The sequence below is a fragment of the Octopus sinensis genome, linkage group LG12, assembly GCF_006345805.1.
Source record: "Octopus sinensis linkage group LG12, ASM634580v1, whole genome shotgun sequence".
Lineage (NCBI taxonomy): Eukaryota > Metazoa > Mollusca > Cephalopoda > Octopoda > Octopodidae > Octopus > Octopus sinensis.
In genome coordinates, this window is record NC_043008.1 from 33,828,511 (window position 1) to 33,844,939 (window position 16,429).

The 16,429-nt window shown below is 39.4% G+C and overlaps 1 protein-coding gene across 1 annotated transcript in view; it reads left to right on the forward strand.

Annotated features, from left to right (window-relative positions):
• The window catches only part of LOC115218130, a 413,677-nt gene that overhangs the window by 162,578 nt on the left and 234,670 nt on the right, over positions 1 to 16,429 (forward strand). The window contains exon 8 of the mRNA XM_036507768.1: positions 6,950 to 7,039. Coding sequence (XP_036363661.1) covers positions 6,950 to 7,039 — 90 coding nt within the window. The remainder of the gene's footprint in view (positions 1 to 6,949; positions 7,040 to 16,429) is intronic.

Here is a 16,429-nt window from a genome sequence, read left to right on the forward strand (position 1 = left end):
TTATTGGAGTTAACGAAGTCTGCCAGCAAAGAGGGGAAGGAAGTGCTAGATCCAAAGGAAGAGGAGGATGAGAAAGGTCTGGCAATCGAATGTCAGTCCGACCTTTTAAGGACAGCAAAGGAATTGCAAGGAGAGGCGGAAACATGGGATCCCTATATGGTTTGCTCTCTCCAGTTTAAAAATACCGTCGATGGTGCCATACAGACATATAAAACTCTACTAAGAAGAAACAACAACAGCAAATTCTCATCACAATGTTCAAGCCCACAAAGAAAACCTTGCACGGAAATACGACTATATTATTTTATTAAATTATTAATATATATATATATATATAATATATATATATATATTATATATATATATATATATATATATATATATATACATATACATATATATATATATCACCATCATCATCGTTTAACATCCGCTTTCCATGCTAGCATGGGTTGGACGATTTGACGATTTGACTGAGGACTGGCGAACCAGATGGCTGCACCAGGCTCCAATCTTGATCTTGCAGAGTTTCTACAGCTGGATGCTCTTCTTAATGTCAGCCACTCCGAGAGTATAGTGGGTGCTTTTACGTGCTACTGGCACGAGGGCCAGTCAGGCGGTACAGGCAACAGCCACGCTCAAATGGTGTTTTTACGTGCCACATGCACAGGAGCCAGTCCAGCGGCACTGGCAACGACCACGCTCAAATATTTTTTCACATGCCACCGGCACAAGTGCCAGTGTGGCAACACTGGTAATGATCACGCTCGAACGGTGCATTTTACGTGCCACCGGCACGGAAGCCAGTTAGCTGCTCTGGTAACGATCCCACTCGGATGGTGATCTTAGCGCTCCACTAGCACAGATGCCAGTCATCGAATTTGATTTCGAGGTTATGGTCTCACTTGGCTTGCAGGGTCTTCCCAAGCTCAGCATAATTCCAAAGGTCTCGGTCTCTAGGCATTTCCAACTGTTCGAAGGTCGTGCTTCACCACTTCATCCCAGGTCTTCCTAGATCTACCTCTTCCACAGGTTCCCTCAACCGCTATGGTCTGGCACTTTTTCACACAGCTATCCTCATCCATTCTCGTCACATGACCTTACCAGTGCAGTCGTCTCTCTTGCACAACACATCTGATGCTTCTTAGGTCCAACTTTTCTCTCAAGGTACTTACACTCTGTTGAGTATGCACACTGACATTGCACATCCATCGGAGCATACTCGCTTCATTCCTTGCAAGCTTACTCATGTCCTCAGCAGTCACAGCCCATGTTTCACCTTGGTAACGGAAGCTATCAACTACTTCTAGTTTTTCTCCCTGGAATATGGCAGAAGTTGCTCACTGCACATTTTCAGTGTTTATTGCTCCTGAGCATCTGCCACATACAAAAACTATCTTCCTAGTTAGCCTTCCTTTGATATTGCTACACCTCTTATGTGTCCATAGATTACACTGGGTACATCTTATAGAGTTTCTACCTACGCCTTTTCTACAGATCGAGCAGGGCGATCAACCTGAAGGGATTTTTGGTTTGCCTGCCTTCCTACTTTTTAGGACTTTGGTTTTAGCTAGGTTGACTCTAAGGCCCTTTGATTCTAATCTTTGTTTCCACACCTGAAACTTCTCCTCTAGTTCTGATAGTGACTCAGCAATTAGAGCAAGGTCATCAGTATATCAGCTCCCAGGGAATCCTGTCTTGAATTCCTCTGTTATTACCTGGAGGACTGTGATAAATAGGAGGAAGCTGAGGACTGACCTTTGGTGGACCCCTACTTCTACCCAGAATTCTTCACACTACTCGTTACCAACCCTCACATTACTGACAGCGTCCCTGTACCTGGCTTGCACAGCTCTCACTAACCATCCATCTATCCCTAGTTTCCTCATTGACCACTAGATAAGGGAATGGGGGACCCTGTCAAAGGCTTTCTCCATGTCAACAAAAGCCAGGTATAGAGGTTTATCTTTGGCTAGGTATTCTTCTGCAGCTGTCTTACCAAAAATATAGCATCAGTGGTGCTTTTCCCTGGAACGAACCCAAACTGCATCTCATCTAAACTGACTCTCTCCCTAATTAGTTGGGCTATGACCCTCTCCGTGGCCTTCATTACCTGATCCAACAACTCGATACCTCTGTAATTATTTGTATCTATAGTTGACTATAGTGCTGCTACACCAGTCATTGTGTTTGATTCCTTTGTGTATCACCTGGTTAACTATACGGGTAACTAGGCTATAGCCGACACTGCCAGATATTTTGAGGATCTTTGCAGTGATTCCTGGTGGTCCGGGGGCTTTTCCTGTCTTCATACTCTTAATTACTTTATCTAGCAAGGTACTGTCGACTCGGATAGCTGGTCCGTCTGTTGGGTCGACATTCGGCAGACTTTCTTTCTCCCATTCATTTTCTTTATTGAGCAACCTTTCATAGTGGCGTCTCCAAACCTCTCTGTTTGCAGCCTCGTTTGGTGCAAGTGAACCATCATCAACACGGACACAATTCTCTCCTACAACATCACGATTCCCTCTCACACACTGTCTTGCAACACGAAATACCTCAAGTCTTTGGTCCTCACGGTGCAGAACATTGGCAAATTTTTTCTTATCTGCTTCCCCTCTGGCTAAATAAACTTGCCTCCTAGCTTCCCCTCTGACAGTCTGATACAATTCCCTGCTACCACCGTTCTTCCAGTCCCTCCAAGCCTGTTTCTTTTCTCTAAAGCCCTGTCAACAACTTTGTTCCACCACAACGTTATTTTGGGTCGAGAGGGGACTTTGCACCATCCACAGATCTAGTCAGTGGCTTTTAGCAGGTTGTCCCGTAGAAACCTCCAGCTGACTTCTACATCGTGTGAAGCTATATGCCCTTCTATTTCGTCAAAGGCTTCAAGTAATATGTCTCTAAATCTCTGTCCATTCGGAGGATCTTTAAGCTTCCAGACCCTTCTTCTCCATGCTGGTCGTCTTCTGGGCATCCACTTAGCCCTGATCCTGAAGTCACTAACTACCAGTCTATGTTGTGAGGTACATTCTTCGCTTGGGAAGGTTTTGGCATTTATAAGCAGCTAGCTTTCCCTTTTTCTGGTGAGGATGTAGTCAATTTGGCTAGTGTGTCTGCCAGAACGGTAGGTGACTAGGTGACTGGCAGGTTTCCTGAAGTTAGTATTGCAAACCATAAGATCATTTGCATCGCAGAACTCCAGCAGCCTGGTTCCCCCCTCATTGCAGGAACCAAAACCGTAGCCTCCATGTAAGCCCCCTGTATGTTATCCAACATGTCGATTGAAGTCACCAGCCACAAAGAGAAGGTCCCTGTCATTCGTCAACGAGGTAGTCTGCAAGAGGGTGTCATAGAATCGGTCTTTCTATCCATCGGGTAGCCTCGGTTGAGGGACATAGGCTGAGATAATGGTTGCTAACCCATGATGAAGCACTAATCTAATCTTAAGTATTCTGTCGCATACTCTGACTACCTCGATTACCTTATCCACCCACTTCTCTGCAAGAAGTATACCCACGCCCCGACCCCATCAGTGTTCCCTGCCCAGAAAATCTTGTACCTGTGTTCTTTACCTGTGAGAAACCTAGCGGAACCTCCTCTCCACTTTTCTTCTTGGATGCAGCACATATCGACACATCTCCGTTCAAGCATCTCAACAATCTCACTAGACCTACCTTTCAGTGTGTGGACGTTGAGAGTGCCAGCCTTGAGGGTGTGGGAGGTATGGGCCCTTGAGACCCTGGGGCAGGGGACAGCAGCGTCATGTTCCTGAAAAGAGAGCTCGCATTTGGCAGAATTCATAAACAAACAATAGCCTTAAGTTCAACCTGCATACACTACACTATCATATTTTTGCACTATATGATCACTACCTTACACAAGAGATAAACCCTAAGTAGGGGTGGGGATAGCACAAAGCCTTTAGAAGTGTTCATAGGAGACAACCAAAGGAAAGGGACTTCCGGCACAGGTGGAGGGGTGGGCGTACCGCGAACTAGCAAATTTAGACGAGTATATATATATATGTATGTATAATTATCAATAATAACAAAGGGTAAAATTAATTAATTAAGAAGTAATCAATAATTTCACCAAGCAGAATTCGGCATGAAAAAGGACCATTTCACGGTAAACTTAAGTAATACTTTATAATTAGGGTTCAGCAAAGATTTGCTTTACCACATACCGAAGTTTAGAAATAGGAGCCAAAAAATGTTAGCTATTTCTTCTACTTTAAAAAGGGACTCCCAGAAAAATCAAAATACTTGAAAACAATCCACGCGGGCAGAGAAGAAAAATAACGAAAATCAATCTACAGCTGGTCACCCATGTACGCGTTTTGGAATTAGATCGGTATAAAGAATATAGAATTATACTTTATCCAACCATTTTCCTTCATCAGCATGGGACTCCAACAATATTAAATATTAAAATATTAAATTCGAAGGCACTGGAAGAATTGAACATATCTCTCAACCTAACGTATCAGACAGATCATATTCGGTGTTAATACCGCCGAATTCAATACGAATGAGGTTCATCACCTTCCCCTGCCCATCCGCGTGTGTCGTCAAGTAAAATACTATAGGAAAATCTGTAGTTTGTTATGAGGGAGAAAATTCTATTATCAATAATAACAAAGGGTAAAATTAATTAATTAGGAAGTAATCAATAATTTCACCAAGTAGAATTCGGCATGAAAAAGGACCATTTCACGGTAAACTTAAGTAATACTTTATAATTAGGGTTCAGCAAAGATTTGCTTTACCACATACCGATGTTTAGAAATAGGAGCCAAAAAACCTTAGCTATTTCTTCCCATGAGAGCGGAATTGTCCTAACAATTTGAAATGTCTTTTATAACATGTCCATTTTTCAGAAGTATACAACAGGGATGGTAAGACAAATGATTTATAAAGAGTCAATTTTGTATGGTCATTTATATGTCGTTGGTGCCAAACACCTGACTCCAAATCACCAAATGCTTGTGCTGCTCTTTCAATTCGCAGATTTATTTCTGTGTCCAGATTTCCATCGTTTTGAATAGAGCTTCCAAGGTAGATGAAAGAATCAACAACCTCAAGTAACTTACCTATTTCTTTACTACCCCCAAGGGCTAACACAGAGAGGACAAAACAAGACAGACAAACGGATTAAGTCGATATATCGACCCCGGGCGTAACTAGTACTTATTTATCGACCTCGGCAGAATTTGGATGTAACCGCAGAGTACTTATTTAATCGACCTCGGCAGAATTTGAATGTAACCGCAGATGAGTACCGCTAGCATTTCGCCCGGCGTGCTAACGTTTCTGCCAGTTCGCCGCTAAGTAACTTACCCTTAACAAAAATTTTTGTGGGGTTGTAGACAGCACCACGTGCAGGTTGATACATTATAGCTCTTTTTCTTTTCAAGTTGGTGGTCAAGCCAAAATCATCACAAACTGAGTTATATGTAGATACAAGAGATTGCAGACCTGTTTCAGAATGACTGACTAGATCACAATCGTCAACATACAAGAGTTCCCTAACGAGTGAAGTAAAACCTTCGTTTTGAATTTCAGTCTGGTCAGATTAAAAACATTCCCAGTTCGATATTTTATGTAAATACCCTAATCTGAGTTCTGAAAAGTGTGTGACAGCCCAACAGCACAGTATATTGAAAAGAGGGTGGTGCATCAAGGTCTCCTTGCTTTACTCTCATTTTCCATGGCAAAGATTCAGAGAGCCTATCACCAAAATTAACTCTAACTTTCATACCTTGATGCAAAGCCCTGATCATGTTTACGAATTTTCTGGACAACCTATTTTTCTTAGAATTAGACACAGGGAATTTCGATTAACAGTTTCGAATGTTTTGCTCAAATCAACAAAAGAATGGTATAGGGGAAAATTCTGTTCAATGCACTTTCTCTGCAAGTGTCTGATAGTAAAGATACAATCAACTGTGCCCCTGGAGAGCTAAACCACACCAAGATGCAAGCACCATATTTGGAAAAATGAAAGTATTTAAACATTCTAACAGAATGTAATGAAGTACCTTTCTAACCACAGACAAAAGCGATTTATACAAGGAGACTAAAATGGCATCAATCCAGTCTTGAGGCACTTTCTCAGTTCTCCAACATCACAAATTAATATATTTAAAAGTTCAAACATTTTGTCACTCCCATATTTTGAGACTTCTGCACAGATTCCATCAGACCTTGGAGACTTATTGTTACTCAGCTTATTCACAGCTAGATAAATGTCCTTTAGAGTTGGTTCAATGCCATCTCTTCTATAACTGGAAGGTGCTCGATTTTTTCTATCGTCCTCATGTCAACAGATGATGGTCTATTCAAAAGTGCAGAAAAATGTTCTACCCAATGCTTATGAGTAGAAGCAGTGACAGTCAGAAGCAAATTTCCATTTGCTGTTCTCACTGGAGCTATTGAAGACGATTTTGGGCCATATACCACCTCAACATAAGAGTTAGGGTTTATATATATATATATATATATATATAAATATATATTTAACACATACATACATACATACATACATACATACATACATATACATACATACATACACATTATAATATATATATAATCTTAGGAAAAATTACAGGGTAGGAAAATTATAGAAAAATTTCTACCAGTGACCTGCATGCAGAAAATAGTCAATAGATATATTATTCACATAAAATTAGTGTACATTTAAGAGGTTCCCTGACAGGACACCTAACATGCTAGAAGGACCAACCAAAATTAAAACCATGGATTTTATATATATATATATATATTATATATATATGCACACCATATATATCATACATACATATATACATTCTGCATACATACATACATACATACAAACATACATACATACATACATACATGTGTGTGTGTGTGAGTGTGTGTTACATGCAACGTGCTTTACATTTTATTTCAATTCTTTGCAGATTTATTTGATGAATTTGAATACTTCAGCTACTTATAGATGCACACTCGATGACCCTGATGCTGACAACAAAGGCTGTCAATTAAAGCCCGACGGTAAATTATATCATATGTCTAGGCAGTTAGCGAGTAATAATATATATATATATAATATATAAATTATCATTTAGGTAGCAAAAAATTCAGTAAAAATTTATCGCTACCAGCGGCCTAGTGGAAAAGAGAAAATAGTCAAAGACTAAATATATATAAATATAACAATTTAGGAATGGCCTAAACAGCCATTCGTCCACCAGAAAGAGCAGCCAGAACTCCACCGCCAAGTAGTGCAATTCGGAAATAAGGTGAAATTTAAAACGTTTACCCTAATTTTAAAAGATGAATTAGGGTAAACGTTTTTAAATTTTCACCTTATTTCCGATTGCACTACTTGGCGGTTGGAGTTCTGGCTGTCTTTCTGGTGGACGAATGGCCTGTTTAGGCCATTCCTAAATTGTTATATTTATATATATTTAGTCTTTGACTATTTTTTCTCTTTTCCACTAAGCCGCTGGTAGCGATAAATTTTTACTGAATTTTTTGCTACCCTAAATTGATTAATTGATAATTTTCTGACTAATTCTGAGATTGAATCGGCAGTTTATATTTTGCTGCCGATAAGTTTGGCGCAATGCGTTGGTCTTGAAAATTTTTAAGACAGATATTCCCGAGGCATTGATACAGTCGCCTCGTGTATATCCGTCTCTCCCAGGTTTCTTTACTGATGGTGTGACCTATGGTAGACTAGCTTAATTTATTTAATTAGGCTGGTCTATCATTAAGACACTGAAACGATGCATCGTATAAAAGATGAATTAGGGTAAACGTTTTTAATTTTTCACCTTATTTCCGAATTGCACTACTTGGCGGTTGGAGTTCTGGCTGCTCTTCTGTGGACGAATGGCCTGTTTAGGCCATTCCTAAATTGTTATTTTAATATATATATATATATATATTTCAACAATTGAGGGTAAATTAATTAATTATTAATCAATTTCACCAAGTATTCAGTATGTAAAGGGACCATTATAGGCGAATTCAAATATTCATTATATATAGGGCTTAGTAAAATAAATTACTTTGCCACATACTGAACTCATTAGAAATACAGCTAAAGAAATTTCTTCAGCTATTTCTAATACTTAAAGAAGATCTCTCTCAGATAGTGTTTGCCTAAACTAACTCAACAAAAGTATGGGGGAAAAAACATTAAAAAATTAGAAGCCGAAAGGTATGCTCCCGACTTTCAGTGTTCCCAAATCCGATTCAAGGAATTCTGAGCTGAAGAAAGAATGTCGAATTGACTAATCTAGAAACGTACGTTCTCAATAACCTTTGCACTTGATTTTTAAATGTTTTTTCCCATACTTTTGTGAGTTAGTTTAGGCAAACACTATCTGAGAGAGATCTTCTTAAGTATTAGAATAGCTGAAGAAATTTCTTTAGCTGCTATTTCTAATGAGTTCAGTATGTGGCAAAGTAATTTATTTTACTAAGCCCTTATATATAATGTATATTTTGAATTCGCCTATAATGGTCCCTTTACATACTGATACTTGGTGAAATTGATTAATAATTAATTAATTTTAACCTCATTGTTGAAATATAATTCATCTTTCTCTGTAAAATGCTGCGGTTTTCAACCGTTAATACATGGTGTTTGTCAATGGTTTATCTTTACAAACATACTAACCTTGGTTCCTTGAGGTGTATGGTTTACTGTTTTTGTTGCGCCCCTATACTTTTACATACATTATTTGTAGGGGGTGCAAACACTATCTTTGAGATTTATCTTCTTAAGTATTAGAAAGGGTAGCTGGAAGAAATTTTCTTTAGCTGCTTTCTGGAAAGGAGTTTCATGATATGGCAAAGTTTTATATTACGGCTAGAGCCCTGTAGCGGTATATATATATATATATTATATATATTAATATATATATTTAAAATTAAATAAGTGTAGAAAGTGATATTAAACAATTAAAACCAGTGGCCCAGCATATTTTTTAAAAAATCCGAAGATTAAAAATTTTTACATACAAAATTTAGAGGACTGATCTCTAAAAAAATGGACAGCCTATATGCTAGATATAGATGTCAAAATCACCATTTTCACGAAGAATGTATTCTCAAAAAAGTTCAGCTGAATTTTTTTCTTCAGAACACATTCTTCGTGGAAAATGGGATTTTTGACGCTATATCTAGCATATAGGCTCTCCATTTTTTAGAGAGTCAGTCCTCTAAATTTTATATACATGTATTTTATATGAATAAATATAGTCCATTGACTAATCTTTTTACGCTAGGGCACTCGGTAGTAAAAAATTTCTAAAATTACCCTAATATCATTAATATATATATTATATATATATATATAATAATATTATATATATATTACATATATATAGATATATATAATATCTATATACATACATACACATATATGACAAATACAATATATCTATATATAATATTATACATACAGATATATAGGTATATCAATCATCTCATCATCATCATCATTTTTAACATCCGCTTTCCATGCTAGCATGGGTTATATATATTAATAATAAAAGGGGTAATATTTAATTAATTAAATTAATTAATTAATTAATCAATCAATTAATTAATAATTTCAATAAGTAGATCAGTATGTTAAAATACCTTTATAAGTAAAATTATACAAATATTTTAAAAATATATATATTCTTTTTACTCTTTTACTTGTTTCAGTCATTTGACTGCAGCCATGCTGAGCACCGACCTTTAGTCGAGCAAATCGACCCTGGGACTTATTCTTTGTAAGCCCAGTACTTATCATCGGTCTCTTTTGCCGAACTGCGAAGAGTGACGGGGATGTAAACACACCAGCATCGGTTGTCAAGCAATGCTAGGGGGACAAACACGACAGACAAAAACACACACACACATATATATTATACATATATACGACAGGCTTCTTTCAGTTTCCGCCGTCTACCAAATCCACTCACAAGCATGGGTCGGCCCGGGGCTATAGCAGAAGACACTTGCCCAAGATGCCACGCAGTGGGACGAACCCGGAGCCATGTGGTTTGGTAAGCAAGCTACTTACCACACAGCCACTCCTGCGCCAATATATATATATATATATATAATTATATATATACATACATACATACATACACGCACAGACATACACACACACACACACTTATACGAGGGCTGATCAACGAGTATCTGGACTGTTGCCATGGTAATGAAACCAAAGCATGCAAAGTAAAGCCACTTGGCACAGCTTGACAGTGAGCTCTGCTTTTAATGTTCTAGCTCACTTTTGCTGTTTATAGCAGTGCTTGGAAGGAAGGTGTGTAGCGTGTGATCATCACATTGACTATGACAGAGAACGTTATTATGGTGACACCTCCTCAGAAGCCTACGTAAAGTTGCTAAAAGTGTATAGATAACAGTGCATGAGCCACACACAATTGTACAAGTAATTCAGATGTTTCCAAGATGGCAAAAGAAAAATGTTGATATTGACGACTGTTCTGAGAGACACGCAACCAGCAGAACTGAGAAAAACATTGCAAATGTTCGTGCAGCTGTGAGGGGAAATCATCAAATCACCATCCATGTGTTATTAGAGGATTTGCAGATTAGTTATGTTTCAGTTCAGTCCATTATCACTGAAGATTTGGTATGAGACATGTGTCTGCCAAATTTGTGCCAAACTGCTCTCAGCTGACCAAAAAGACATTCGGTTTCAGTTGCACAAGATTTCTTGATGGTGTCGAGAATGATGAAAACTTTATAAAAACTTTGTGTAGGCCGCTGAGCAGGTATTGCCAAGCTTTTGGCAAAATTGGATGCAGATTCTCTGCTCAAGTTTCTCTGACATGGTCAATGCGATGATCACACACTACACACCTACCTTCCAAGTCCTACTTGTAAAAAGCGGAAGTGAGCTAGAACATTAAATCTTAGTGCGCATGTGCAGCAGAGTTCATGGTCAATCTGTGCCAAGCAGCTTCACTCTCCATACTCGAGCTTCGTTACTGTAGCAACAATCTGGATACATATTGATCAGACCACGTTTACATATATATTCATACATATACACATACATACATATGTATATATACATACGTGTGTGTGTGTGTGTGTTGTGTTGTGATGTGTGTGTGTGTGTGTGTATCAGTATAAAAACGTAGTACATTATACAATTCCTGTTCACAATGATGCAAGTAAAGTAAGCTAATCATCAGATCACCAGAATATCGAAGTATACCAACAATTTAATGATTTGTGAATATACAATCATATTGTTATAATACAATCATGCATATGGATATAATCATGTGAACATAATTTATTGCACACTGAAATTATTACTACATAAAGAATGTTTCAAACAGCTGTAATCCTATAGATGTCAAGTGGTTAAATAATGTATTCGCCCCTTATACCTCTTGGCTTTTTAAGGTTTATACTGATACATACATACATGTAGTATGTATGTATGTATGTATGTATGTATGTATGTATTTATGTATGTATATATATATATATATATATATTATATATATATATCTATATACCATATATATATACATATATACATATATATACATATATATATATACATAATATATATATAATATATATATATATACATATATATATAATATATATATATATATATATATATATATATATATATATATATATATTGAGGTATTTCGTGTTGCAAGACAGTGTGTGAGAGAGAATCGTGATGTGGTAGGAGAGAAGTGTGTTCGCACGGATGATGGTTCACTTGCGCTAAATGAGGATGCAAAGAGAGAGAGGTTTGGAGATGCCACTATGAAAGGTTGCTGAATAAACAAAATGAATGGGATAAAGAGAGTCTGCCGAATGTTGACCCTACAGAGGGACCAGCTATCTGAGTTGATAGTTCCGTGGTAGCTAAGGCAATTAGAAGCATGAAGACAGGGAAAGCCCCAGGCCCATCAGGAATTACTGCAGAGATGCTCAAAATATCTGGCAGAGTCGGCTATAACCTAGTCACCCGTATAGTCAACCAGGTAATACACGAAGGAATCATACTCAATGACTGGTGTAGCAGCATACTAGTCAACTGCTACAAAGGTAAAGGTGATGCCCTAGATACAAATAATTACAGAGGTATCAAGCTGTTGGATCAGGTAATGAAGGTTACGGAGAGGGTCATAGCCCAACTAATTAGAGAGAGAGTTAGTTTAGATGAGATGTAGTTTGGGTTCGTGCCAGGGAAAAGCACCACTGATGCTATATTCCTGGTAAGGCAGCTGCAGGAGAAATACCTAGCCAAAGATAAGCCCCTGTACCTGGCTTTTGTTGACATGGAGAAAGCCTTTGATAGGGTCCCCCGATCCCTCATCTGGTGGTCAATGAGGAAACTAGGGATAGATGAATGGCTGGTGAGGGCTGTGCAAGCCATGTATAGAGATGCAATAAGTAAGGTTAGGGTTGGCAACATGTACACAGAAGAATTCAAAGTAGAGGTTGGGGTCCACCAGGGTTCAGTACTCAGCACCCTCCTATTTATCATAGTCCTCCAGGCAATTATGGAGGAATTCAAGACAGGTTGCCCCTGGGAGCTCCTCTATGCTGACGACCTCGCTCTAATTGCTGAGTCACTATCAGAACTGGAGGAGAAGTTCCAGGTGTGGAAGGAGGGTTTAGAATCGAGGGGCCTTAGAGTCAACCTAGCTAAAACCAAAGTACTAATAAGTAGAAAGGTAGACAATCCACAAACTATCCTCAGGAAGATGGCCCTGCTCGATCGGTAGAAAAGGTGTAGGTAGAAACTCTATAAAATGTACCCAGTGTAAGCTATGGACACATAAGAGGTGCAGCAATGTCAAAGGTAGGCTAACTGGGAAGATAGTTTTTGTATGTGGCAGATGTTCGGGAGCATTGACCTCCGAAAATCTGCAGAAAACAACTTCCGTCACTTTCCAGGGGGAAAAACTAGAAGTAGTTGATAGCTTCCGTTATCTAGGTGACCAAGTCAGTAGTGGGTGCGCTGAAAGTGTAACTGCTAGAATAAGAATAGCCTGGGCAAAGTTTAGGGAGCTCTTACCTCTGCTGGTGACTAAAGGCCTCTCGCTCAGAGTAAAAGGCAGACTGTATGATGCATGTGTACGAACAGCCATGCTACATGGCAGTGAAACATGGGCCGTGACTGCTGAGGACATGCGTAAGCTCGTGAGGAATGAAGCCAGTATGCTCCGATGGATGTGTAATGTCAGTGTACTTACTCGACAGAGCGTTAGTACCTTGAGAGAAATGTTGTACCTAAGAAGCATCAGTCGTGGTGTGCAAGAGAGACGATTGCATTGGTATGGTCATGTAGCGAGAATGGATGAAGATAGGTGTGTGAGAAAGTGCCAATCCCTAGCAGTTGAGGGAACCCATGGAAGAGGTAGACCCAGGAAAACCTGGGACGAGGTGGTGAAGCACGACCTTCGAACGTTAGGTCTCACCATGGAAATGACTAGAGACCGAGACCTATGGAATTATGCTGTGTGTGAGAAGACCCGGCAAGACTAGTGAAGCCATAACCCGTGGCCCCTACCTGGGACATAGTCAGTCCACCTGTGCATACCTTCCTTCTTGTGACACTTGTGAAGACCTGTTGAGGCAAGTGAAAATCAAAATCAAAACCAAAATCAAAATCAAATCAAGTCAAATCAAAACAAATCAAAATAGATGAACATCAATGGAATTTGTATCCTTGTGGTACCAGTGCTGGTGGCACATAAGAAAACCATCCGAACGTGACTGTAGCCAGTACCGCATCGACTGGCCTCCGTGCTGAGGGCACGTAACAAACACCATCCGAGCGTGGCCGTTCGCCAGCCTCGTCTGGCACCTGTGTCGGTGGCACATAAAAAACACCATCCGAGCGTTGCCGTCTGCCAGCCTTGTCTGGCACCTGTGTCGGTGGCACATAAAAACACCATCCGAGTGTGGCCGTCTGCCAGCCTCGTCTGGCACCTGTGTCGGTGGCACATAAAATCACCCACTACACTCTCGGAGTGGTTGGCATTAGGAAGGGCATCCAGCTGTAGAAACACTGCCAGATCTGACTGGCCTGGTGCAGCCTTCGAGCTTGCCAGACTGCAGTTGAACCGTCCAACCCATGCTAGCATGGAAAGCGGACGTTAAACGATGATGATGATATATATATATATATATATATATATATATACATATATATGTTGGATTCTCTTGTATGTAAACTACAAATGAGGGTTCAGTAAAATAAAGCATTAATCATGTTCTATAGACATGAATGTGTCTCTTGAGGCCTGCTAGTGCTTTGCAAACCTATTGGTGAATGGAACAAGTTGAGGACTCAGTTTGCTTCAGTGTATATGGATCAATCACACTGTGTTTTCTTGAGTGGATGGCTAGACCTGCTTTGCTTTGAGCTATAAAATTATTATGACAGTTAAGGTTTCCATTTAGAAGAGCAGCATTTTGCCAGGATCCCTACATGTTTGCACAAATTTGCTCACAATCACCAGTCCATTATCACTGAAGAATTGGGTATGAGACACGTATCTGCCAAGTTTGTGCCCAAATTGTCTCAGCTGACCAATAAGACACTCAGGTTTCAGTTGCACAAGATTTCTTTCCTTCACCTATGTTGGTGAAGGAGGTGACAGTTTTTAATGCTTTCCCATCAACATATACAGTAGGGTAACTTCAGGAAGATGGTCACAAATGGGTTGATGGACAACCTCAGTTTTTTTGATACTGATGGTCAGTGAGAAGCTGTTTAGAATCCATAGCATGTCCTCAAGAATGTGTGCTACAAGTGCACAGTCAGCTGTGAAGAGTAAATCTTGAACTGTTTGCACAAAAGTCTTACTTTTTGCTTTGAAATGCTGTTGGTTGAACAAACCACAACCAGTTCTGTGCTCAAACTTTACTCCTTCTTTAATACCCTTGAATGTTGTTTCCAATATGGTGGAGAAATAGAAAACAAATAAGAGTGGTGCAAGAACACAGCCACGTTTTGTCCCATTTGAAAGTGTGAATGAATCAAATGGTTTCATGCTAGATCTGAGAGAAGCCATCATCCCTTGATGTAAAGAAATGATGACATTGAGCATCTTTTCTGAAACACCCAGCTTTTTAAGGACAACCCAAAGAGCATCTCTAGATACGGTGCCAAAATGAAAGCTTTAGTTAGATCTGCAAAAATTACAAAAAGGTTTCCGTTGTGCTCACAAGCCTTTTCCTGCTGCTGCCTTAGGCTAAAAATCATATCCACTGTGCCTCTACCAGCCTGAAATCTACAGAGATTCAGGGAACACCAAGCTGGCAAGGGCATCATTTAGTCTGTTTAAGATAAACCCTTGAAAGGAGCTTCCTGGCAACACACAAACGGGAGATACCTCTATGGTTGTCACATTCACATTTGTTGCCATTGTCCTGTGGGACTGATCCTGGTGCTCAGATTGAGGAGAAGAGTTCACATAACTTGTTCAGTAGGAAACAAATTTATGGAGACGGAAACACATCAACATCAATTGTCAAGCAGTGGTGATTGTGCCATGCAGTGAGACTGAACTCAGAACCATGTGGCTGGGAAGCAAGCTTCTCATCGCACAGCCACTCCTGCGTCTACATATATATATATATATATATATATATATATATATATATATATATATATATATATATATATATATTATATATATAATATATAAGCCCCATCACGGTAGAGAGAGAGAAATAGAGTAGGTAATAAAGAGCTTATCATTAAGAAAAGCTGACAATAGTAATAGGAAGGTATATATATATATATATATATATACGAGGTCTGATCAATAAGTATCCAGACTGCTGCAATAGTATCAAAGCCAGAGCATGATGAGGGAAACCACCTGGTAAAGATCACCTCCGAATTCTGCTGGGCAAGTGCACAAAGCTCCAACGTTCTAGCTCACTTCTACTGTTTCCAGCACTGCTTGGAAGGAAGGTGTGTAGAGTGCAACCATTGCCTTGACTATGACAGAGAAAGTTGTCATGGCGATACCTGCTCTGAGGCTCATGCAAAGTTGCAGAAAGTTATGAAGAGGAGTGTATGAGCTGTGCACAAGTGTACAAGTAGTTCAGACGTTTCCAAGATGGTAAAAAAAATGTCGATATTGATTACCATTCTGGGTGGCCTGCAACCAGCAGAACTGAGAAAAACATGGCAGATGTGCGTGCAGCAGTGTGGGGAAATTGTTGAATCACCATCCATGAGTTATCAGTGGATGTGCAGATTAGTTACGGTTCGGTTCAGTCTATTATCACTGAAGTTTTGGTCATGAGACACGTGTCTGCCAAGTTTGTGCCAAAGCTGCTTTCAGCTGACCAGAAACACACTTGGTTCTCAGTTGCACAAAATCCTGATTGCATCG